The following is a 25,112-nucleotide window of genomic DNA, read 5'->3' as shown; positions in this document are numbered from 1 at the left end:
ATTTGCAATTTAGTTTCGTACTTCTTATGTTGCACACTAAAATATTCGTTGTCGCGATGGTGTGGAACAGACGTATATTCGTGGAATGGCCCATAGCATCCTTCGATTTGTGGAGTCATATGCCTGTTTAAAATTCTTCTTCTTCTTCTTTTTCTTTTTGTATAGACATGACTGTCTGTTTTTTCAATGTGCCTCTAATAAGTTGTCGTTCCATCGTTTTCGTGGTCTTCCCACTGATCGTCTTCCTACTGGAAAACCATCTCTCGCTGTCCTGACTACTCTATTTGGTGTCATTCATCCTTTGTGGTCATTCCATTCTATTCTTCCTGTTTAAAATTGATAAATAATATTAATCCGTTTTTGTTCGTAGCTATTATTTTGTACTAATTTTAATATACTTATTTGATCAGTAGTTGTTGTCTGTTCTATTCCCTCCCTGATATTCTCCGATCACTTTGTTATCATATTTCATTATTCCTTTCCCAATAATGTTTGCAAGTATTTTATCTTCTTCTTCTTAAAGTCCGTCTCCTATCGGAGGTTGGAAATCATCACATTTATTTTTATTTTACTGACCGCCCTAAATAGGTCGATGGAACTGCAGCCGTACCATTCCCTCAGATTTCTTAACCAAGATATTCTGCGCCTACCGGTACTTCTCTTACCCCTGATTTTACCCTGGATGATCAGTCTCAGCAGCGAGGATTTGTCACCTCTCATAACATGGCCAAAGTATTCAAGCTTTCTTCTTTTAACAGTAAGTACAACTTCACATCCTTTTCCGGTCCGACGTAAAATTTCGGCATTCGTCACGTGGTCCACCCAAGATACACGTAGCATTCTACGGTAACACCACATCTCAAAAGCTTCAATGTTTTTAATGCTGCCCATCTTCATGGTCCATGACTCAACTCCATATAATAAAGTGGAGAAGATATAACACCATATAAGTATTTTATAGACTACTTCTAATAGTGCTATATCTCTACAGTTTTCGCCCTCCTTTTTATAGATAGGACAAATAAGAGCGCTATTCCATTGTTTTGTCATTTCTTCCTTTTGCCAAACTGTTAATGCCAAGCGGAATATTCTTCCTTTCAGTCTTTTACCGCTTTTCTTAAAAATCTTAGCTGTGATACCACTTTCTCTTGCCCTTTTGTCATATTTTAGGTCACTCATAATTTCTTTGACTTCATTACAAGTTGGTTCCTCGCAGGTTCCTTCTTCATCCTCTTGACAATTCTCATTTCCGTCTAGTTCCTCTTATTCGTATAATGTATATCTGTATTTAACAGATCTTCGAAGTATTCAGCTTATTTGATTGTTTTTGGTGTTTCTCCTAGAAAGCTCGTAATAATCCCTGCTCACAAGTGCATACCTCTCACATTCTATTAGTCTGGGCTGATTTATCGGAGAATAAGCCATTTTTGGGAAAAGTTATTTACCAGCAATTTTATTGCTGGAATCGAATCTTATTATTGTATGTATTAATAATATAGGTATGTATGCAAAGTCCGCAGATAGTGTGTTACTTTTTTTATAAACAAAATGGCGCCCGAAAATCGTGTTTTTTTTTCAATTTTTGCTCTATAACTCCAAAGATTTTAACTTTACACCAAAAACACTCAAATAAAAATTCACCGCAATTAAATTCTGCATAGAGACGTGTTTTTTTCGATTTACTTCGACGAAAACTTTCCCCGGAAAAAGCCGGTATTTCCAACAAAATCTTTAATTTTCAACTAAAGTTTTAGATAAGTAATTTTTAATCAATAATTAAATAACTTGGTAATGCAAAAGCCCTTTTCCTATAGATTATAATTCCAGAAGCCGATGGAAATTGAATGAACAGTTTAGCAACAATTGAATTGTTAATTAAAAATTTACGGTCGCTATAATAACGACAATAATTATAATACTTAAGAATAACTATGATTTTTTCATAAAAAGACACTATACCTATCTAATGTTACAGAATTGAAATTGGACGATTAAAGCGGCCTCAGGAATATTTTAAAATTATAAAGAATTTTTTGGCTTATAAACAAATAGAATAACTCGGGAAATACTAAACCAAATTCAATTATAAAAACGATATTCGAAAAACAGTGAGAAAACGCTTCTTTTAAAAGAAAAATCATTTAATTATGATGAGTAGTTCCTGAGATACAACCGGTCAAAGTTGACCGGAATTTACGGCAAACGTGTAAACAATAGGATCATAATTTTCAAACCATCACCTTTCTATTTTTGTCCTCTTTCGCCACACCAATTTTCATATCCTTAAAATACTCATAACATATATTATTATAATAAAAACTATCGATAATACGTGTGAAAATTGCCAAAAATTGCAAAATTCCAATCAAAAATAAGGTAGTATATTCAAATGGGAAATAAGCCACAATTTTACCTAAAAATGATTTTATTAACGTTTCGACGCCCAAGTCGGGTGTCGTTGTCAAAATACAAAATAATACTAAATAAACAAAAATGTTGTTGCTTAGTAAAAAATTCTTCTAATAATTTATTTAATCTGACTCATTTATATCGGCAATTCAGACACGTATTATACATTTTAAAGTAGACGACTTTAAAATGATATTGCCAATATTGATGAGTTGCGTTCCTGGGACGACTTTACTAAAAGATAGTTCATTCGATTACATGAAATCAATCCCAACTCAAGAATATCCGCCACAAAAAATCATAGCATGTGATCTGTCTTTAAAAAGACAACCAAATGCAACGGTGGCACTGAAATTCTCGCGTTAGAGATTCCATAGTAAATCACGAGGGAAAACCAGGAAAAAAACCTCGTGATACTATCCCGACATCGTAAGTATTTGGGTTTACATTTAGTTTACTCTCAAAAATTTAAAATTTTTTAAAATATTTATCATTATTTAAAATTTAAAATATCAAGTCAGAATTTGGTACTAGTTTTGAGAGTAAACTAAATGTAAAGCCAAATACTTACGATGTCGGGATAGTATCACGAGGTTTTTCCTGGTTTTCCCTCGTGATTTACTATGGAATCTCTAACGCGAGAGTTTCAGTGCCACCGTTGCATTTGATTGTCTTTTTAAAGACAGATCACGTGCTATGATTTTTTGTGGCGGATATTCTTCAGTTGGGATTGATTTCATGTAATCGAATGAACTATCTTTTAGTAAAGTCGTCCCAGGAACGCAACTCATCAATATTGGCAATATCATTTTAAAGTCGTCTACTTTAAAATGTATAATACGTGTCTGAATTGCCGATATAAATGAGTCAGATTAAATAAATTATTAGAAGAATTTTTTACTAAGCAACAACATTTTTGTTTATTTAGTATTATTTTGTATTTTGACAACGACACCCGACTTGGGCGTCGAAACGTTAATAAAATCATTTTTAGGTAAAATTGTGGCTTATTTCCCATTTGAATATACTTGATTATAAAAATGCCACAAGAAAATAGCTTCAGAACAACATCAAAAATAAGGTTGGAGAAAATGTAACCCTTAAAGTTCAAAATCGGTATACGTTAAAAAAATGCATTTTCTCGGCTTTCCATGGAGCAATTTCCTTCATTCTTTTTTTGTTCCCAAGTAACTCGAGTAGAGCCATCGAACTAATGCATCATTAAATGTCAAACTTGCTTTTGTTTTGTTATAATAAAGTAATTTATTTATTATAAGACAAAATTTTAATTTGTTTAAATAAAAATTGTTTAAATAATTATACAACTTTCAAATGAGAATATTTATGTTTTTAACTTTAAAAGGTACACTTGTAGTAAGTTTATCTAAAAAAAGCCTACAACTGGAAAAAGTATGTAGTTTTCTGTTCTTATAAATAAATTAATCTATTATAACAAAATAAAAGCAAGTTTGACATTTAATAATGCATTAGTTCGATGGCTCTACTCGAGTTATTAGGGAACAAAAAAAGAATGAAGGAAATTGCTCCATGGAAAGCAGAGAAAATGCATTTTTTTTTTTCGTATACCGATTTTGAACTTTGAGGGTTACATTTTCTCCAACCTAATTTTTGATTGGAATTTTGCTATTTTTGGCAATTTTCACACGTATTATTGAGAGTTTTTATTATAATAATATATATTATGAGTATTTTAAAGATATGAAAATTGGTTTGGAGAAAGAGGACAAAAATAAAAAGGTGATGGTTTGAAAATTATGATCCTATTGTTTATATCTTTGCCGTAAATTCCGGTCAAATTTGACCGGTTGTATCTCAGGAACCACTCATCTTAGTTAAACGTTTTTTCTTTTAAAAGAAGCGTCCTGCCGCTGATTTTCGAATGACGTTTTGACAATTTAATTTAGTTTAATACATACCAAGATATTCCATTTGTTTTTAAGCCAAAAAATTGTTTATAATTTTAAAATATTCCTGAGGCCGGTTAAATAGTCCAATTTCAATTCTGTAAAGTACATTAGATAGGTATAGTGTCTTTTTATGAAAAAATTATAGTTATTCTTATGCATCATAATTATTGTTGTTATTATAGCGACCGTAAATTTTTAATTAACAATTCAATTGTTGCTAAACTGTTCATTCAATTTCCATCGGCTTCTGGAATTATAATCTATACGAAAAGTGATTTTACATTACTAAGTAATTTAATTATTGATTAACAATTACTTATCTAAAATTTTAGTTGAAATTGAAAGATTTTGTTGGAAATACCCGCTTTTTCCGGGGAAAGTTTTCGTCAAAGTGAATCGCGGAAAACACGTCTCTATGCAGAATTTAATTATTGCGGTGAATTTTTGTTTGGGTGTTTTTGGTGTAAAGTTAAAATCTTTGGAGTTTGGCAAAAATTGAAAAAAAAACACGATTTTCGGGCGCCATTTTGTTTATAAAAAAAGTAGCACACTATCTGCGGACTTTGCATACCTATATTATTAATACATACAATAATAAGATTCTATTGCAGCAATAAAATTGCTGGTAAATAACTTTTCCTTGTATTTTGCTAATTAGCCCAGAGTATATGTCCCAATTTATAAAACGCTTTTTAAACGCTTTTCTTTACTTCAATAGTTTGCATCAAATTTTTAAACGTTAATTTGACTGACTTTTCTTTAATGCAAATGAATGAAAATTTGCAGACATATGCATTCGCGGAAACAATACACGAATAGTCAATAAAATGTTTTTTTATGTTTATTAATTGTTTAAATAAAAAAAGAATGTGTGTGTACTTTGTACGCACGTAAGAAGTTATACTTTTATTAGCCAGGCCGCACATCAAAGAAACATGAAACGTAAATTACGTTTCATGGAAATAAACCACTGCTAAACAAATATACGTCCGGCCATTTATGAGACTCTCCGAAAATAAAATTGTGTCATTAGCATGAATCACACTCGTTTCATTGATAGGCGGACTTTGAGATTTGTTTAGCAGTGTTTTCTTTTCATGAAACATGTTTTTCGTTTCATGTTTCATGTTTTTCGTTTCATGTTTCATGTTTTTCGTTTCATGTTTCTTTGGTGTGCGGCTTGCCTTATATGATTTAAACGAAATTAATATACTTTTTATTTATATTTTGTTTAAATATTAAACTAATTTATACTTACTACTTCTCAAACATTTTTATTAGAACAGTGCCAAAAATTAAAATAATAAAAGAATAAAACACACACAAACACATTAAACAAGCCACAAATGATGTCTGAACATTAATTGTCGAAATTTTTTTTAACTAAATACGTATTTTCTGAAAATAAAATTATATAATAAATATACAGTGGAACCCCGATAAGTCGGCCCCCGATAACCCGGAACTCCGGCTAACCCGGACTGATTTTTATCAGACAAACATTTCAACAATAAAAATGTACTGCTGTTACAAAATCTCGTGAACCTAATTCATTCATTTGGTGGCGTCAATATACGAACGAAACGATTGAATCCGACATTACTGAAAATATCAGGGTGCAGATGGGACCCTGTCGCGCAATTCGCAGCAAATAAAATAGTCGTATGTTTTTTGCTTCATTTTATTTCGGTTATACATACGCATTTTCAAGGTTCACGAGGTTTTGTACCAACTCTATGTAATATAATATTTGAGAGATAATGGAACCGGATTGAACTACATTTACCATAGTAAAAATGACTCATGGCACACCACATTCATTGTGGTGTTATCGAAAACAGGCACCTGTATTATCCTTTATTTATTTGAAACTTTCTTAGCATTGTTTAGAAAAGACTATTAAAATTCTTTTTTTAACAATGGTCTTAGTTATCATCGTTATTAAATAACATAACATCAGAGACGGTATTGTGTGTAGTAAAGTCGTATTGTTCGCTTCGGTTTTGTAATCGTTCGTAAATTTATTCAGATTTTGTGTTTGCGTGTCTTTTGTCTATAAGGGCAACAAAACGTAAAAATGTTGTAGTGACAGTGGAAAAGAAACTAGAAGCATTAAGTAGAATTGATAAAGGTGAATCTTGCAGCATTAAATTATGGTGTCGGTACATCTACAGTATCGGATTGGAAGAAAAATAGAACTAAAATCGAAGAATTTTTTTTCAAAATGATAACAAAAGACAGTTTGGACAATCTGTGCAAAGCTAATAAAGCTAAGAATGAGACATTTGACGACGCTTTGTATGTGTGGTTTTGTGTGGAATGCGAACGTGGTTTACCAGTGTCTGTGTGACAATTATAACGGAGTTTATCTGTAAGCATACCATATTTTATTAATTTTTACCATTTTCTCCGGCTAACCCGGATTTTCGATAACCCGGATCGGCCGCGGTCCCAATTAATCCGAGTTAACGGGGTTCCACTGTACTGTATCATACTGTAATCATAAAATGTATTAAAAAAAAAACAAAAAAGAAAGTTTCTATTGGGACTCGAACCAGCGCTGATAAGCGCGGTTGGTATTGGAATTCATTCGCCTTCAACGCTTAGCCACGGACACTATGTGTCATTATTTACGAAGATCGACTAACTAAACGGATTAAACTTGTGATATTTTGATATTTTGAAAATTGATCAAATTATTTTAATTTTGAATTGAAATGATTTAGAATTGAAAAAATACAACAAAACATAGAGTAAGAAAACAATATATTAGGTGAATATTGATGGTAATCAAATTATATAAATAAAAGTATTACATACTATGTATTTTGGCAGATCAAATAGGTAGGTTTATACCCATGATACATTAACAATTATTACGTACCTGTTGCTTTTAAAAACTATTTAAAAGTCACTACAATATTATAAACTTTTTTGTTTCTATCCTCACAACAATAAAACTAATATATTATACATTTGTTTACCTTTACCTTTACCTCCAAACCACAGCTGTCCTACAGCTGCCATATCGGATAATTTTTGACATGTCATTTGAACATCCAATCAGAACAAAGTTATAATGCGCATGCGCCGGGCTGATAGGTTTTAACATATAAAAATTCACCCTCTATCGCCGGTAAAGAAGTATAACTTAAAAAAAACGAGTTTAATGAAAAATGCTTAAATTCTCTTGTTTTTTACAATGTAGAAACTTAAAACTTTTACGGATCGTAGCTAGTGACATAAGATCATGCAATGTAGAAGACATAAATGGATGGGTGACAAAACGGAAACAGGAGTGAAACGAACACATTAGTAGAATGGTGGAGGATAGGATAGTACGAATAGCACGAGATAAGTCACCAAATGGACGAAGTATTGGCAGAACAAGAAAAAGATGGCGCGATAACTTAAACAATTTAGGAGGATAATATTGAAGAAGAAACAGTCTTTAAAGCATACATACAAGAAGGAATAAGAAGAAGAAGAAGACTATTTCTTCATTTTTGTCCATTAATTTTTAGATCATTTCAATGATGCCTCTTTCTCTTCCTTTCTCTTCATATCCCGTTTGGAAAACGTTCGCTTTATCATTTTACTTCTTCCAAAATATTCATCCTGGTCTCTTCTCTTGCGTTTTTACAATTTAAGTTAATTTCCTTCAATTATTTAATTAATTATTAATTATTGTGTGACGTAATTCAAAATCGTGTGGTTAAAAATATACAGTGCACTTAGAATAACAACCTGATGGATAACTTGCTCTCGATTTCTCCACATGAACTTTAAACAAAAAAACATTACCTATCCAGCTGGTAACAACAGCTACAGACCTAATAATAACCCTACAAAAATAAACATGTAAGCTCACACTACTTAAACTAATGGTGAACGAAAACGATGTGGAAATGCAATGTGTCGGCCCCTTTAAAATAATAAATGAGATATTTTCACTGACAGCACTAAAAGAAAAGTAGTGTTATAGATACGAGGTTGGTTATATAAGTTTTAAGATGGACGAGTAGATACAGTACGCGCTAAAACAAAGGACACTGAAATTCAAATGTTTATTAAAAAAAAATATGAAAAAAATTTTTTTAAGAAACGCTTTTCTTTAGTTACGAGTGTCTAAAATTAAAAATACATATTATAAAAAGTCAACTAAACAGCAAAAAATAAAAAGAATTGAAACTCGAAGGAGTATTCGAAAAAAACTGTTATGGCAGATTAAATATACAAAAATCTCACACATTCATTAAAAAATTGAAAAAATCTAACACATTCGTTAAAGAAAAGCGTGGGGCGCGAAAAGTAAAAAAAGTATCTATACTCAAACTGTTTATTCGATGGAGGCGCTTTTCTTTAACGAATGTGTTAGATTTTTTAAATTTTTTAACGAATCTGTGAGATTTTTGTATATCTGTCTAACAGTTTTTTTCGCATAATCCTTCGAGTTTGAATTTTTTTTTATTTTTTGCTTTTTATTGACTTTTTTATAATATTTTTTAATTTTAGATATTCGTAACTAAAAAAAGCGTTTCTTAAATTTTTTTTTTATTTTTTTTTTTACTTTTTAGTCTAACACTTTTCAAACATTAAAATATACCGTCATATTTAAAAAAAAAGGATGTATATGATAGACACATTTTTTGCATTTATTTCAACATTTGATACATACATTGTACACTTTCTGAAATTTCTTCATACATTTCTTAAATCAAAATCATTATTTACACCTATTACAGTTTTCGCAGTCTTTCCATCTCTCTAATGCTTTACTATTACACGGTGTAGACCCTGTTAATTTCTCGCAATGCAGTTCTTCGATGCGCAAGCCGTCTAATGATCGCACTCGGCTCAATGCAACGTAAGCCTGTCCTTCCGCAAACACGTTCGGGCCCAAGTTATTATTATTTCGGGCTAAACAATTAACATATAAAGTGAAATTATGTATAGTTCATATAATTATATACAATCTGTAAAAGTTTCAAGTTTCTATAAAACACAAGAGAATTTAAGCATTTTCCATTAAAATCGTTTTTTTTTAATTAATAAACATAAAAAATCTTTTTTATTGACTATTCGTGTATTGTTCCCGCGAATACATATGTCTGCAAATTTTTATTCATTTGCATAGAAGAAAAGGCAGTTAAATTAACGTCTAAAGATTTGACCCAAACGATTGAACTAAAGAAAAGCGTTTAAAAAGTATTAAAAAAAGGCAAAACCTTCTAAGGTTTATTAGGCATAAGCAAGTAAAGAAAAATACATAGATGTAACAAAATATATAATGTTAATTAGGCATGAAACGAACAAGCAAAGAAACATTCATACTTCTAGGTACAACAGTCTTTAAACAGACTTATGCGTCTCATTAAAAAGTATTTCGGAAAGGGTGTACTGTTTTGAATTCAAAACAGAAGTTTTTTTGTGTAAAATTAAATATCATTTCATGGCTTTGATTGGAGAATCTCATCTTAGGTTCTACTGGTTCTACCAAATACCTATTATATTTACATATTTTAATTGCAAATATGAGAATGTAGTACTCTACAATATTACTTAAAAAGTAAGTACATACATATTTATAAATTTTAGTTATTTATATAAATTATTATATAATATTTAGGTGAACTAAACTATGTATAAGCAGTGCTGTTTTTGTAACAATATAGATTCCGGTACGCAATGTTCCGGTGGGTCTGGGGAGTGTTCGTAAGGGGGCCCGTACCCGGGAAATTTTTTTAAATTTAGCCTCAATAAGGTCATTTTAAAGCTATTTGGGAGCAAGGAAATAATTCAGGAATTTGTCTATAATTTTGTTATTTTTTCTTTTTTTTTTTGTCCCAAGAGGTACCGGTACGGTGTACCGGCGCGTACCGTCACAAAAACAGCACTGTGTATAAGTAACTAAAATTTATATACTTATATGTACTTACCTAGATACCTACTATTTAAGTAATATTGAGTTATCAAAATAGATATTTTGAAGCACCGCAAACAAAATAAAGAGGTTATGTATGTTCTTTAGTCCTACTACTTTATCATTCGTCTTCATCCTTAACACTGCATAGATACAAATAATGCCTGTTTTCGTTTTCATATTTTACCGTTGTTTCCTATCCCTGCAGGGCCCCCGCAAGGCTTATTAGCGCCCGCGTGCGGGACATATTTTAACGCCCTTTAAATCTACTATTCTATAAAACTAATAAATATTTTTGAAAAATTTAAACCCAGAATGAGAGACTATATTATTATTGAGGCCGAAAGTCCCTGAAAACTTCTATAATGTTTATTTTAATAAGTTACAGGGGTGAAAATAATAGAGAAAATTTAGTGTGCTTTTTAATAATTGCAAATATTTAATTTAAAAGAAACTTTTTATTTATTTTAAGGGACTGTCGGACCTCGGCAATAAGGTTATCTTTCATTCTGCGTTTAAATTTTTTTAAAATACTTATTAGTTTTCTCAGGATTCGAAAAAAAATGAATACATTTAAAACACATTGAAAATTTTGACAAGCGACATTTTTCGTCTTTCCCCTTAAATTTTTTGCAACATTAATGAAGCACCCTGCATATTAAATTAAAAATTAACAATAATATTTTTTCATATAAAAGTTTTCAAACAAATTTTATACAGGGTGTCTACATAACTAGGAACCATATGGGAATCTGTTTTATTATTAATTTTACGAGAAAAACTTATTCTTCATAAAAAGTTCTGCATTGTCTAGAACTCAGAATGCCACCATCAAATATAAAATTTTATGAATCTTATACGGGGTATGTCAAAAAATATGAATTTCGGTCAAGAGCAAAGTACGTTTAGTTTTCACAATATTGAAAATTTGTCCAGCATTAAAAACTATGTTTCTATTTGCAATTACATCCTTCTAATTGAAATATATTATGATCTAGAAAGGCACTTTACTTTTGATCGAAACTCATATTTTTTACATACCTATATCTCATATAAAATTGAAAAAATTTGATAGGATTTGATGGTTGCATTTTAGATTTTAGACCATGCAAAGCTTTTTAGAAAGAACTTTTTATCGTACATTAATTGACTTTTCAACAACGCCCTTTTCATTTATTAGAAATAATGTGATAAGTCTTTTATTATTAATAATTACAAATAACGTGATAACTCTTTTATTATTATTAATTAATTAATCAATAACAATAAAAGAGTTATCGCATTATTCGTAATAAATTAAAAAGGGCGTTGGGTATCTGTAATTTGAGAAAAAAATTCAATTAAAAGGATGTAATTGCATATTAAAACATAGTTTTTTAATAATTCTAAGCAACTTTTCATAATAATAATTTTCAATATTGTGAAATATATAATACTCTTGATCGAAATTCATATTTTTGATACCCATAAGATTGACACAATTTTATATTTGGTTGCGTTTTAGTTTTTAGACTATGCAAAGCATTTTATGAAGAATAAATTTTTTCCGTAAAATTAATAATAAAAAAGTTTCCCATATGGTTCCAAGTTACGCAGACACAATGTCTTAATTATTTTTTTTTTCAAAATAAATTGTAAATTGTGGATTTTGTTAGAGGAAACCCGATTATAACTATTTAAAATTAAATATTATTATTCTACGCAATGATGATACTTACCATTTTCACAATTAATTTAATTTCCACACCACTTAAAATAACAACAAATAAAAAAGATTGCCCAATATTTTTTACACGAAAAAAAAATTTAAAATCGGGGCAGAACAAACCCAACGGATATTGCAATAATAGTCGTAGGTAATTATTAACACCAATATAAAATAAAATTTTACACCTTTCACTGCAGGAAACCACCCGTTCACCAGAAACAGTAAATAATGTTTGTGCCTAATAAACGCATAGACGAGAATAAGGGAAAAGATACTTAAGTCAAATACATAATCATAATTCATAGAGTATTTGTTTACTTAAGGGTAATTATCATAAATTCGAGTAAAAGATTCACTTTATACAAATAAAACTGCTTGATCCAGCAAGATGTGTTTTTGTTGGAGTAAAACTGCTAAGTTGCGTTTTATGGGTGTTAATTTATGTTTCTACTAGTCAAGAAGTGTGATTTGATGTTTATTTGACTATTTTGAGTGTCGCTTTAGTTTACAACATAAAATCGATTGGATGGTATGCCAAGCACAATTCAATCTACTTCAAAAGAAAAAAATTAGGAAGGAACAACAAAATGTAAGTAAGATATTTTTGACGGAGTAAGTTCAACGGGAATAATTATTTTTTCAGTAATAACACAATATTTGATTTTTGAGATTTCTTTAGCTGTTCATGAAATAATTAAAATTGTATATAAAAAATGATTATCTCATTTAAAATAAATATTAATTATTTACCAAACCTTCGGTTTGGCACCCCTTTGGGGTTACGCCCGCGTGCGCCGCACGCGTTGCACGCCCGGTTACGGGGGCCCTGTATCCCTGATCCATTCAGGTAAGAAATGGTCAGAATAAGACGGGGGACGGGGGATATGTATTGTGGAATTTGCCTTTTTGCTGGAATTTTCAACATAAAAGGTGATAAAGGGAAAAAGTTAACTCAAAAGGAAATTTTTGTTCCAGTCCAAATTGTAAAATATTACAAACAATCAAAATATTTGAAAATAATTAAACATATCTTCTCAGATTTTGTAAAAAGGAGGGAATTTTTTTATAAAAGTGGGAATTTTTAAGGTAAGTTGACGGAAAAAGCTTATTCGACGGTTGGCAACACCAAAGCATTTGGTTGTGGGTTTTGGCACGTTTTGGTTCTGGAATAGTCCATATTGAATTGAATATTGAATGTACCAAATTAAAATTTCAAAGATGTAAAAATACTCATGATAAACTCGAAATGGTACAGTCATTTCCATTATGAAAACGAATTTTTAATAATAAACGTTAATACAATAATTAATGTTTAAACTTTTTTACCATACAACAATTTTGAAATGAAATTCGTCCAATACTACCTACATACATAAATTTTATTAATTATTCTAAAAAATAACCAAGTTGATAATCTATAAGGCTAATATTATACTTCTTATACATACATATTATTTTTAAGATATTTTAAAAGTATCTACTTATAAGTATGTGTTAAGAATGTACTAATAAGTAGGTATGTGTTAAGAATATTCGATAAAGGTATATTCTAAGAATAAACTTTTACGAATATTCCGAGATACTACGTACACGAATGTACTCAGTATATTCGGTACGAGAATATTCTTTGAAGTATATACAAAGAACATGAAATTTAGAATGTTTTTTAAGGTACATGCTATGCTTGTACTACGCATATACTAAAAAGAATATACTCCGACGAATGTTGGTAGTATATGCTTTGAACATGATGCGAACATCATTGTTATGTGGGAACAAGGTATTGTATAAATACAATTCCTTGTTCTTTCTTGTTCATTCTTAGGTTTAGTTTTAGATAGAACAGATCTCAATGTGTTTGTTGTTTTGAATGTTGTTGAAATGTTGAATTTATTTCTTATTGTTTTAAGTTTCTCGGATAGTCCTTTTTTATATGGTATTGATATTTTCTTATGTATAAGTGCAACATAATTCAGCCATTCTGTTGGTATTTCTCCTGAGTTTGTATATGTATGTTGTTGAGTATCTTTGTGATTATTGCTATTGATTCGTTGTCCATTATTTTTAATAGATCTGGTCGTATATTATCGGGGCCTACTGGTTTGCCCTTCTTTAGCTGTGTTATTGCAGAACAAACTTTATGATATAAAATTCTTGGTTCACACCATGCGTCTCCTTAAGAGAAATATACTTACAGAATATTTGTCCAATTACGTCAAAATATGTATTAAAAAACATACGCTATAATAAATTTATCAAAACAACGAAATTATTTAAATAAATTAATTTTTAGGACAAAAGGAAGTGTACAAAAAAAATCAAAATGGCTGTTGAAATTTTAGATCAGGACCATTTTGCTATAAGCGCCATTGTGACAGTGACCATGCAGATAATATTTTTTATCATAGCAGCTACGTTCCAAATGGATAAAGTGACTGATTTTGCCGGTGGAATAAATTTTATTATTTTGGCTGTGTTAACTTTTTTATTGGGACAAGGAGAAAGGGTAAGTATTATTATTATTCATGTATTCATTCAAAGGACACCGCATACATCTTATGGAAAATATATTGTCCCCCAGCAATCAAATTTACATGAATAGATTCGTGTGGAAATTACAATTATTTCATATTATTCCGCCAACTCTGAATTTTGATTAATAATAGCGTAAATTGTAATGAAAGTTTATGGACATCACAATTTTAAAGTCCATAAAACTATCATTCATAAATAATAGTACTAGTCTAGTGGCTATTGAAAACAGCTTAACCCAGCGTGAGCTAAGCCGATGAGAGGAACTATATACTTTGTACGGCAGGGAAATAAGGCAAAAATATACCATGTTCGGGACACTTGAGCAGCCAGTTTCTATCGTAGGATAGAACCTGCTACATGTTCCTAATACATTATAAATACAAAAATGCCCGTCACAGTTCGGACGAGGATTTTAGTTATTAACAAATAAGGGTCAAATATGGCACTTTTTCGTTTAAATCGCTATAGGTAAAAATAGGGTAATTAAATATCTTATTTATAATATTCTTCTTTTAGTAGATAAGCCAAGGTTTAAAATGGCAGTATTTGAGTTTTAGTCCGATCATTTGTTGCTTCGGAAATTGCAAAATAAGACTAAAATTTCGAAAATAAAAAATTTGCTATAACTTTTACGAAAATCACCTTAAGACTTTCATATTGCACGAAAAGTTGAGCCAAATAGTCCATATAATGCTCAAAAAATTATAAGACGATTCGCCAATTACTTTATTTATTCAATTTGTTTATCCCAAACAGCTTTTTTTTGCAATGTTATTGTTCAGAAAATAATACTGATATAGCAACTTTGTGGAAACCATATGAAAGAAGAATATTCGTATTTCAATGTATTTAAAAAATCATTAAAAATTTATTTTTATTACCCCGAAAACATTTTACTAAAGTAGAGTCATTTTTGGTTTATAAACAATTTGGTTAACTTTGTTAATATTGACTCTAGGTTAAAACTACAATGAGATTTGAAAAGATGGTATTTTTACACGAATTTTCAAAAAAAAACTTTTTCGCCTAGGTTAATTACGGTCAAAATTAGCCACTTTTTTAATTTAATTGACGGCTACTTTGTTTATAACAATTAAGCAACCTAACTAACGCGTATATAGTTTATGTGTAAAAGTTTGAGTAAACTTTGAACTTCAACAGAGTGGTTAATAAACCTTTAACAATGACGTCATAATGAAATCGATTCGTGGTCGGTGGAGAAGAATTATTAAAATCTGTGCACTTAAAAAATGAAACTGATTCTTCAAACATATGCTGCGATTAATATCTCCGTAGCTTGTTGATAGATTTTGATCATAATTTTTTAAATTTGTATGTACTATGTACTCGTAGTCTTGTAGAGTACGTTGTGTACACATAACCTCACCTAACATTACAAAATGTTAGAAAGAACCCCCCTTATCACTCAGGGATATGAAAAATAGATTACGACCGATTCTAAGAGCTACCGAATATACATATTATATAATTTCATAAAAATCGGTCAAGCGGTCTCGGAGAAGTATAGCAACTAACATGTGACAGGAGAATTTTATAGATGTAAATATATAGATGGCTATTAACAAATAGGGGTTGGCCTGTAATTAATTATATTATTTTGTAACCTATGTATGTTCGAAAAAAATTATATTATAAAAAAAAGATTAAAAAAAATAATAATAAAAAAAATATTATTACGTAGTTTTTATGGGAAATAAGCCACAATTTTACTAAAAAATGAATTTATTAACGTTTCTAATATAAATATAAACGCAACTCATAAATATTGGCGATATCATTTTAAAGTCTTCTACTTTAAAATGTATAATATACGTCTGAATTGCCAATATAAATGAGTCAGATTAAATAAATTATTAGAAGAATTTTTTTACTTAGCAACAACATGTTTGTTTTATTTTAATAGTATTTTGTATTTTGACAACGAAACCCGATTTGGGCTTCGAAACGTTAATAAATTCATTTTTTAGTAAAATTGTGGCTTATTTCCCATAAAAAATACGTAATTATAAAAATGCCACAAGGAAATAGCTTCAGAACAAAAAAAAAATATATTATAAAAAAATTTTTTAAAAAAATTAAAAAAATAAATAAATAAATAAATAAAAAAATAAAAAAAAATAAATAAATAAATCACTAAGAGGTTCTAAATCTCCGCGAGGATGAATCGGATTTAGTTCTTACCGTAGTGAAAAAAAAAACAAAAATTAATATAGTTGTATTTATTAACATAGTAAGAAGGCATAGTAAGTAGGCATTGTTATTTGTAAGCTTTATATTTTATTATTCTTTATTTTTAAGTGTATACTGGGCAATTTTATACTTATGAACGAATAATAATTGTATATGTAGTTACGTGGCTAAAGGTTCTGAACCAAGGCCAGAATCAAAACAAAAAAAAAATAGGGGTTGGTGATAAAAGAGTGAAAATTAAGGGTTGTATGTATTTTTTAATTCTACATCTAGATCATATAAATTTAAGATAGACAATTTTGTCCAAAAAAATAAAAAAAATGTCAGGTGTGCAACCCCCTTTATAACTTATGGGTATGAAAAATAGATTAAAACCTATTCTCAGTCCTATAATAGGATAGACGTGTAAAATTTCATAAAAATATGCCAATCCGTTTCGGTGTAGCATGCTAACTAATACTGTTACAGGACAATTTTGTGTTACAGGGTGAGGCAGATAAAGGGCCTATTAGAAATATCTCGAGAACTAAAGGTAAGAAAATCATCAAAATTAGAATACAGGGGTTTTGAGGTGTGATCTATTTAATGAAAATATTTTTGTCTCTTTGCTACTTCCGGTTATACCGGAAGTTGATTGTAACTTCGTTTTTTTAAATGGGATACCCTGTATATTTTTACATTTTTGAATTTTCCTCGATTTCTTCTTTCTTTAAATATAAGGTTTTGTAATATTTTAGAGGGTAGATTAAAAGATAATTACGTTTTCTTATTAATTTCGTAGCAATATTCACACCCTGTAGGATTGTACTAGTTTGACATAATAAATTATATTTATGTTCAAATGATTTTTAATATAGTCTACTATTGTTAGAAATGATTGTTATAGTTAAATTTTTTATTTGAGTATACAGGGTTGGTCGAAACTCGGAATGAGTATTTTCTGAGTTTTCTTAAATAGAACACCCTGTATTTTAGTATTGTAATGAAATGTTATTTTATGGTACTTTTTAATTTCTTAAGCATTCCCTATACCTAATTGCTTTAATTTGTGAGTTATTGGTGATTCAAGCCAACATTAATTGCAACACAAAATATGTGAAATTGTATTAGGTTGGCCGTGAAAGTCAGGTTGTGGTTAATACAATCACAAATAATTTTTTGGAAATAAATACATATTAATCTAACTGATACTTAAAATTGCCAATAATGGTTTAGTTATCAAAATACCATCGAAGTTAAGATTGTTGGTGCGAATAACAATTAAGCACAAATTAAAGCAGTTAGGTATAGGGAATGCTTAAGAAATAAAAATGTACCGTGAAATATCATTTTATTACAATACTAAAATATAGGGTGTTCCATTTAAGAAAACTCAGAAAATACTCATTCCGAGTTTCGACCCACCCTGTATACTAAAATTAAAAATTTAGCTATACTAATAATTGTTAACAATATTAGACTATATTAAAAATCATTTGAACATAAAGACAGTTTATTGTGTCAAACTACTACAATCCTACAGGGTGTGAATATTGCTACGAAATTAATAAGAAAACGTAATTATCTTTTAACATACCCTGTATAATGTTACAAAACCTTATATTTTAAGAAAGAAGAAATCGAGGAGAATTTAAAAATGTAAAAATATACAGGGTGTCCCATTTAAAAAAACGAAGTTATAAGCAACTTCCGGTATAACCGGAAGTACCAAGTAAATGAAAATATTTTCATTAAATAGATCAATCTTCAAAACCCCCTTGTTTTAATTTTCATAATTCAGTTACCTTTAGTTCTCGAGATATTTCTAATAGGCCCTTTATCTGCCTCACCCTATATAGAGGTAACTGTGAATTAAATAATAAAACTGGCTAACTTTGAACGTAATTAACCTACGCGAAAAGTTTTTTTGGAAAATTCGTGTAAAAGTACCAGCTTTTGAAATCCCAAAGTAGATTTACTCTGCAGTCAATATTAACAAAGCTATTCAAATTGTTTATAAGCCAAAAATTACTCTACTTTGTTAAAATGTTTTCGGAGTGATAAAAATGACTTTCTAATGATTTTTTTCAATACTTTGAAAATATTACTATTCTTCTTTCATGCGGGTCTTCTTTCACAGAATTGCTATATCATTATTATTTTCTGAATAATAACATTGCGAAAAAAAGCTCTTTGCGATAAACAAATTGAATAAAATTTAAACTAATTGACGAATCGTCTTAAAATTTTTTGTGCTCTATATGGAATGCTTGACTCAACTTTTCATACAACATTAAAGTCTTAAGGCCATTTTCGCAAAAGTAATTGCACATTTTTTATTTTTGAAATTTTAGTCTTATTTTGCAATTTCCGAAGCAAAAAATGATCAGACCAAAATTCAAAAAGTGCTATTTTAAACCTTGGCCCATCTACTAAAAGAAGAATATTATAAATAAGATATTTAATCACCCTATTTTTACCTGTAGAAATTTAAACAAAAAAACTGCCATTTTGACCCTAATTTGTTAATAACTAAAATCCTCGTCCGAACTGTGACGGGCATTTTTGTATTTATAATGTATTAGGTATATAGTACCCAAAAAGCCCATTTGCAACCTGGCTGCTCAAGTGTCCCGGCAAAAACCTTATTTCTCTGGACTATTGGTACGATTGACCAACTTATACCTACTTTATTATCTATAAGATAAGCCTCTGCCTTAATACCCGAAGAAAGATTTATGAACCGGCGATTCACAAAATCTCTTTTCTCTCTCTAACTTACGTAGAAACCCATTTAATTTTAGATTTATTCATATCAATTTATATTATTTATATTTTTTTAGAGAAGCTACGACAGTAGACAACTTATGGTCACGGTTTATGTATGTCTTTGGGGAATGAGACTCTCAGGTTATTTGTTATACAGAATAATCAAAATAGGAAGAGATAAACAATTTGATGACAAAAAGAGTAACAATATTAGATTTGCGATATTTTGGACATTTCAGGTAAGCCATAGGTTATTAGGATTTTTAAATGTTTTATTAGACCGATAGCCAGAGGCGTAACAGAGGCCCCCGCAGCATGAAGCAATATGTCAGGGGCCCCATCTTGTTGTCTAATATATGTAAAAATGTGTTATTGTTATATTATTTTACGCATACATACGCAACGTTTTTTAAGTAGTCCAGTATGCAAAATGGAGTTGCGGATCCGATATATAAAATTGTAATATATTCGATGATATACAGGGTGAGGCAGATAAAGGGCCTATTAGAAATATCTCGAGAACTAAAGGTAACAGACTCATGAAAATTGGCACGAAGAGGTTTTGAAGAGTGATCTATTTAATGAAAATATTCTTATCTATTTGCTACTTCCGGTTATACCGGAAGTTGCCTATAACTTCGTTTTTTTAAATAGGACACCCTATATATTTTTACATTTTTGGATTCTACTCGAAGTCTTATTTCTTAAAATATGAGGTTTTGTATTGTTATACAGGGTAGTTTAAAAGATAATTACGTTCTTTTATTAATTTCGTAGCAACTTTCACACCCTGTAGAATTAAAGTAGTTTGACATCAAAAACTTTATTTATGTTCAAATCATTTTTAATATAGTCTACTATTGTCAGAAATTATTAGTATAGCTAATTGTTGAATTTTAGTATACAGGGTTGGTCGAAACTCGGAATGAGTATTTTCTGAGTTTTCTTAAATGGAACACCCTGTATTTTAGTATTGTATTGAAATGATATTCTATGGTACTTTTTTATTTCTTAAGCATTCCCTATACCTAACTGCTTTAATTTGTGCTTAATTGTTAATCGCACCAAGAATCTTAACTACGTAAGTATTTTGATAGCTCAACCATTATTGGGAATTTTAACGATCAGTCTAGATAAATATGTATTTATTTCCGAAAAATTATTTGTGACTGAATATTTTCAAGGCCAACCTAATAAAATTTCACGTATTTTTTGTTGCAATTAATGTTTGGCTTGAATCACCAATAACTCATAAATTAAAGCAGTTAGGTATAGGGAATGCTTATAAAATGAAAAAGTACCATAAAATATCATTTCATTACAATACTAAAATACAGGGTGTTCCATTTAAGAAAACTCAGAAAATATTCATTCCGTGTTTTGACCAACCCAGTATACTAAAATTCAATATATAGCTATACTAATAATATTTAACAATAGTAGACTATATTAAAAATCATATGAACGTAAATAGAGTTTTTGATGTCAAAGTACTATAATTCTACAGGGTGTGAAATCTGCTACGAAATTAATAAAAACACGTAATTATCTTTTAAACTACCCTGTATAATAATATAAAACCTCACATATTAACAAAGGAGACATCGAGGAGAATCCAAAAATGTAAAAATATACATAAAATGTCCCATTAAAAAAAAACGAAGTTATGAGTAACTTCCGGTATAACCGGAAGTAGAAAATAGATGAAAATATTTTCATTAAATAGATCACTCTTCAAAACCCCTTCATTCCAATTTTCATGATTCTGTTGCCTTTAGTTCTCGAGATATTTCTAATAGGCCCTTTATCTGCCTCACCCTATATAGTAGAGCACGACGAAAGTTGTTCATCTCATAGAATGATCGTATATGTAATCCTTTATTAATTTTTGTTCTATTTTATTCTATATCAATAAAGATGAAAATTGTAAGTTGTCATAAACAGTGCATGAATACACTAATAAATTACTGTTATGTAGTGTAATTATCAGCGTCACGACGTATTTGCTTGACAATTTGGATTTAGGTTCTACTTACCCTTTGCTTCAAAGACTTGAGCCATTGGTTGCTTTTACTTGAGGGGTGAAAGTTTCTACAATCTCGGGGGTGAAAAACATACGTTTAAAGTCCAGAAATGGATAAAATTTATTAATAGGGCTTTTCATCGATTGTCATTTGTTTCGAGCTTCTGTCATATGTTGTATAATATGTGTATAATATTAATACACACGGATTATACAACATATGACAAAAGCTCGAAACAAACGACTGTGAATGAAAAGCCCTATTATAAGCAACATTAATTTGTTCGATAGAGTTCCTTTATCTAAGTCAATACTGTTCAAGTTATTTGCGAGTGAAAATGTATATTTTTGAACAAAAAAAAACACCTTTTCAAGCTATTTTTCGCAGATAACTCAAAAAATAAATATTTTATCGAATTAAATACCTATTATAGAAAATATTTTGGCAAAAGTGTAACTTATAAAAAATTGTGTATTCATGAAGATTATCGACACAGTAAAAGTAAAAGTTGTAGCTCATGAAAAATTGTTCTTATTCACCCAATTCAAAATCGAATATTTCAACGTGAAATAACCGAAAAATGCAGCATTTTTAGAGAAAAATTTTTTTACAAAAAAATGGGGTTAACTGTATTTTGAGCGTAACTCGCTTAGTTTTGACGCTAGAAACTTTTATAAAGAATAAAAATATATAAAGCTTTTTTAAACACTTTAAAAAAGATTTAATGAGTTTTCCTCAAAAAGTGCTTAATTTTTTTATTATTTCACGTTGAAATATTTGAATTGCAATTTGACGAATAAGAACATTTCATGAGCTACGACTTTGCTTTTACTGGGTAGATAGACTTAATTTTTTCATTTTTTTATGAGCTAAATTTTTGCTAAGAATATTTTTTCCATCAAATTTCCTACTTACTTTTCGAGTTATTTGCGCAAAATCGCTTGAAAAGGTGTTTTTTTGCTGAACAATAAAAATTTTCACTCGTAACTAACTCGGAAAGTATTGACTTGACCACTTCGGTGGTGACACTGAAGATTACACGGTATCGCCGTATTTTAGATTTATTTACTGGGCTATAACACATATAGGTTTTTGTTACACGTGTCGCATTTAGTAATTTTTAAAAGGGGCCCCATTTCCAATTCTGCGGGGGGGGCGACGGAGTTTATTACGCCAAAGCGATAGCATTAAGAAAATTGCAATATCTAGGTCGTAATACCAAAGAAAGAAAATGAGTATGAAACAAACGGAGAAATAAAAAGAGATATGGAGGGAATAAAAAGTGCAAACTAGTAATAAAAGAACAAAATAATCAAGAGTCTAAATTACTAAATAGTGGAATAAAAGCAAATAAATATTTGAAATAAAAAAAGAACTAATGATATAACCGCATGAAAAATTACTTTGATATTTCTTTTGAGAAGAATGGTGTATCAGCACTCTTTATTGAAGATATGTAGATGGGAAGAAAAGAACAGTAGAGTAGAAGGGAAATTTTTTTTTATTTTTATTGCTCTGACAAAAGTTTTTTGCATAAGAACTGACTGACTGATGAAAATAAAGTCGGACTCTGTTTTTGTTTTGTTTTTGAAATGTAAAAATTAAACAATCGTCGTTACAATCCTAATAGAAATGAATAGCTTTCCACTAGAAATTAACTTTATTTAGGTATAATTGATACGATCCATGTGATTTGACCGGTTTGTAATGCTTAGTTTAGAATAAATAGTTGATTAAATCGAAAATGACACTATTATAATTAAAAAAAGTGCATTTTTCCTTAATAAACCCAAAAGTATTCATGATACAAAAACAAAAAAAATCAAAATTTTCAGTAAAAGAAATTCTACAATTAATATGTGAAACATATTTTCATATTATTTATTTTTTTTTATTTATTTATTTATTTAGTACCCAAATAACAGTACTGGACCAATTACAATCTGGGTTAGTGTATTAAGCGTATTAGTAAATTTACCGTTTACAGATCATAAACATAACAACAAAACAGTATAAAATACATAGACTACATAAACGCCGTTTATATGTAAGTGTGTGAAAAAACTCAAAATGAGAAAAACACACTCACATACGAACAACGACGAACAAAAACTTATAAAGTAATTAAAGAAAAACAGAAAATACATAGTATGTAAAACAATTAAATACAAAAATACAGAATAAATATATAATATAACAGCAAGATGTTAAAAAGTGACTGGTTGCAACCTAATATCGTTAGCAGTATTTTTAATGATGCGTAAATTAGAATTGAAGATGTCAAAGAGATCAGAGTTCGCATTGTAGTGAGCTTGCATTTGTACTAGAGGTGACTGCACCAAAATATTTGATCTGGCTCTGTTAACATAAAACGTTTGTGAAGTACGAGAAGCAACACGTGGTACGTGGAGATTAAGAAGTTGCAATAACTCAGGAGTATTTACTTGATTGTTAATAATTTTAAATAAAAAGCATAAAGATTGAGTTATTCTACGACGCTGAAGACTTTGCATCTTAAATTTATCGAGAAGTAGCTCTTCAGAAAATCCCCTAGCAGGATAAATGTCAGTGGATTTAAAGTGCATACTTTTTAAAAACCGCCTCTGTACTGATTCCAAAACAGTTGTGTGATTTTGATAAATTGGAGACCAAACTATCGATGCATAATCGAGTTTGGGGAGAACAAGAGATGAATATAAAAATTTGCAAGTGTCAATATCGGTAAGTTCTTTCGCATTTCGTAAAATGAAACCTAGAGTACTAAACGCACCCGCAACGATATTAGTGATGTGTGGAACAAATGATAGTCTGCAGTCAAATATGACCCCCAGGTCCTTAACAGAGCGGGGGCGACAAATGGAAGTATTATGTATATGATAATCATAGTTTTCAATCCTAATAGCAAATAATTAATATTGAAAAATATCAAACATTTCGATGCGATTTGATTGGATTAAGGAGAACAGTGCCTACGTTCCTTCTGATGACGCTCCAATAAGAGCAGAAAACTGCAGTTAAAGGGACTGGCTGCACTCCTTATTCTAATTAAAAAGTAAGATTGTTTTTCCTTCGTATTGCAGCCGAATATATAAAAATGGTACACACATTTTTATTTTATTTTCTTATTACTCAGTAGAGTAACTATGGTGCATCTTTCAGTTCCTAGCCAGCTGCAGACGGGGGATTTGAATTGCAAGGTTTAGAATTCCTTCCCTATCGTCTTTACTGCAGCATCCATATGACTTGCAAATTGTAGAAGTCTTGGAGACGTATACATGGGGATGTACCAGTAAGTTTTCAATTTAAAAAACTTTTAGTAATTTTTGATATTTTTCAATATTAATTATTTGCTATTAGGATTGAAAACTTGCTTCGTATTTTTACGGCCAGATGGCGCTAGCCACCCATTACCATCATTTTGGCTGCAATATTTGGGAAAACATTTCGATGCGATTTGATTGGATTAAGGAGAACAGTGCCTACGTTCCTTCTGATGACGCTCCAATAAGAGCAGAAAACTGCAGTTAAAGGGACTGGCTGCACTCCTTATTCTAATTAAAAAGTAAGATTGTTTTTCCTTCGTATTGCAGCCGAATATATAAAAATGGTACACACATTTTTATTTT

General features: G+C 30.0%; 1 protein-coding gene across 3 annotated transcripts in view; it reads left to right on the top strand.

The window, feature by feature from the left end:
• LOC114341094 (uncharacterized) overlaps positions 1-25,112 on the top strand; it is an 85,767-nt gene that overhangs the window by 19,203 nt on the left and 41,452 nt on the right. For all 3 annotated transcript variants that reach the window (XM_050661204.1, XM_050661203.1, XM_050661205.1), the window contains exons 2-3: positions 14,262-14,474; positions 19,537-19,701. In XM_050661204.1, coding sequence (XP_050517161.1) covers positions 14,292-14,474; positions 19,537-19,701 — 348 coding nt within the window. In that variant the 5' untranslated portion in view covers positions 14,262-14,291. The remainder of the gene's footprint in view (positions 1-14,261; positions 14,475-19,536; positions 19,702-25,112) is intronic.

The sequence above is a fragment of the Diabrotica virgifera genome, chromosome 9 (assembly GCF_917563875.1).
Source record: "Diabrotica virgifera virgifera chromosome 9, PGI_DIABVI_V3a".
Lineage (NCBI taxonomy): Eukaryota > Metazoa > Arthropoda > Insecta > Coleoptera > Chrysomelidae > Diabrotica > Diabrotica virgifera.
This window is presented reverse-complemented; position numbering and strand designations above follow the sequence as displayed.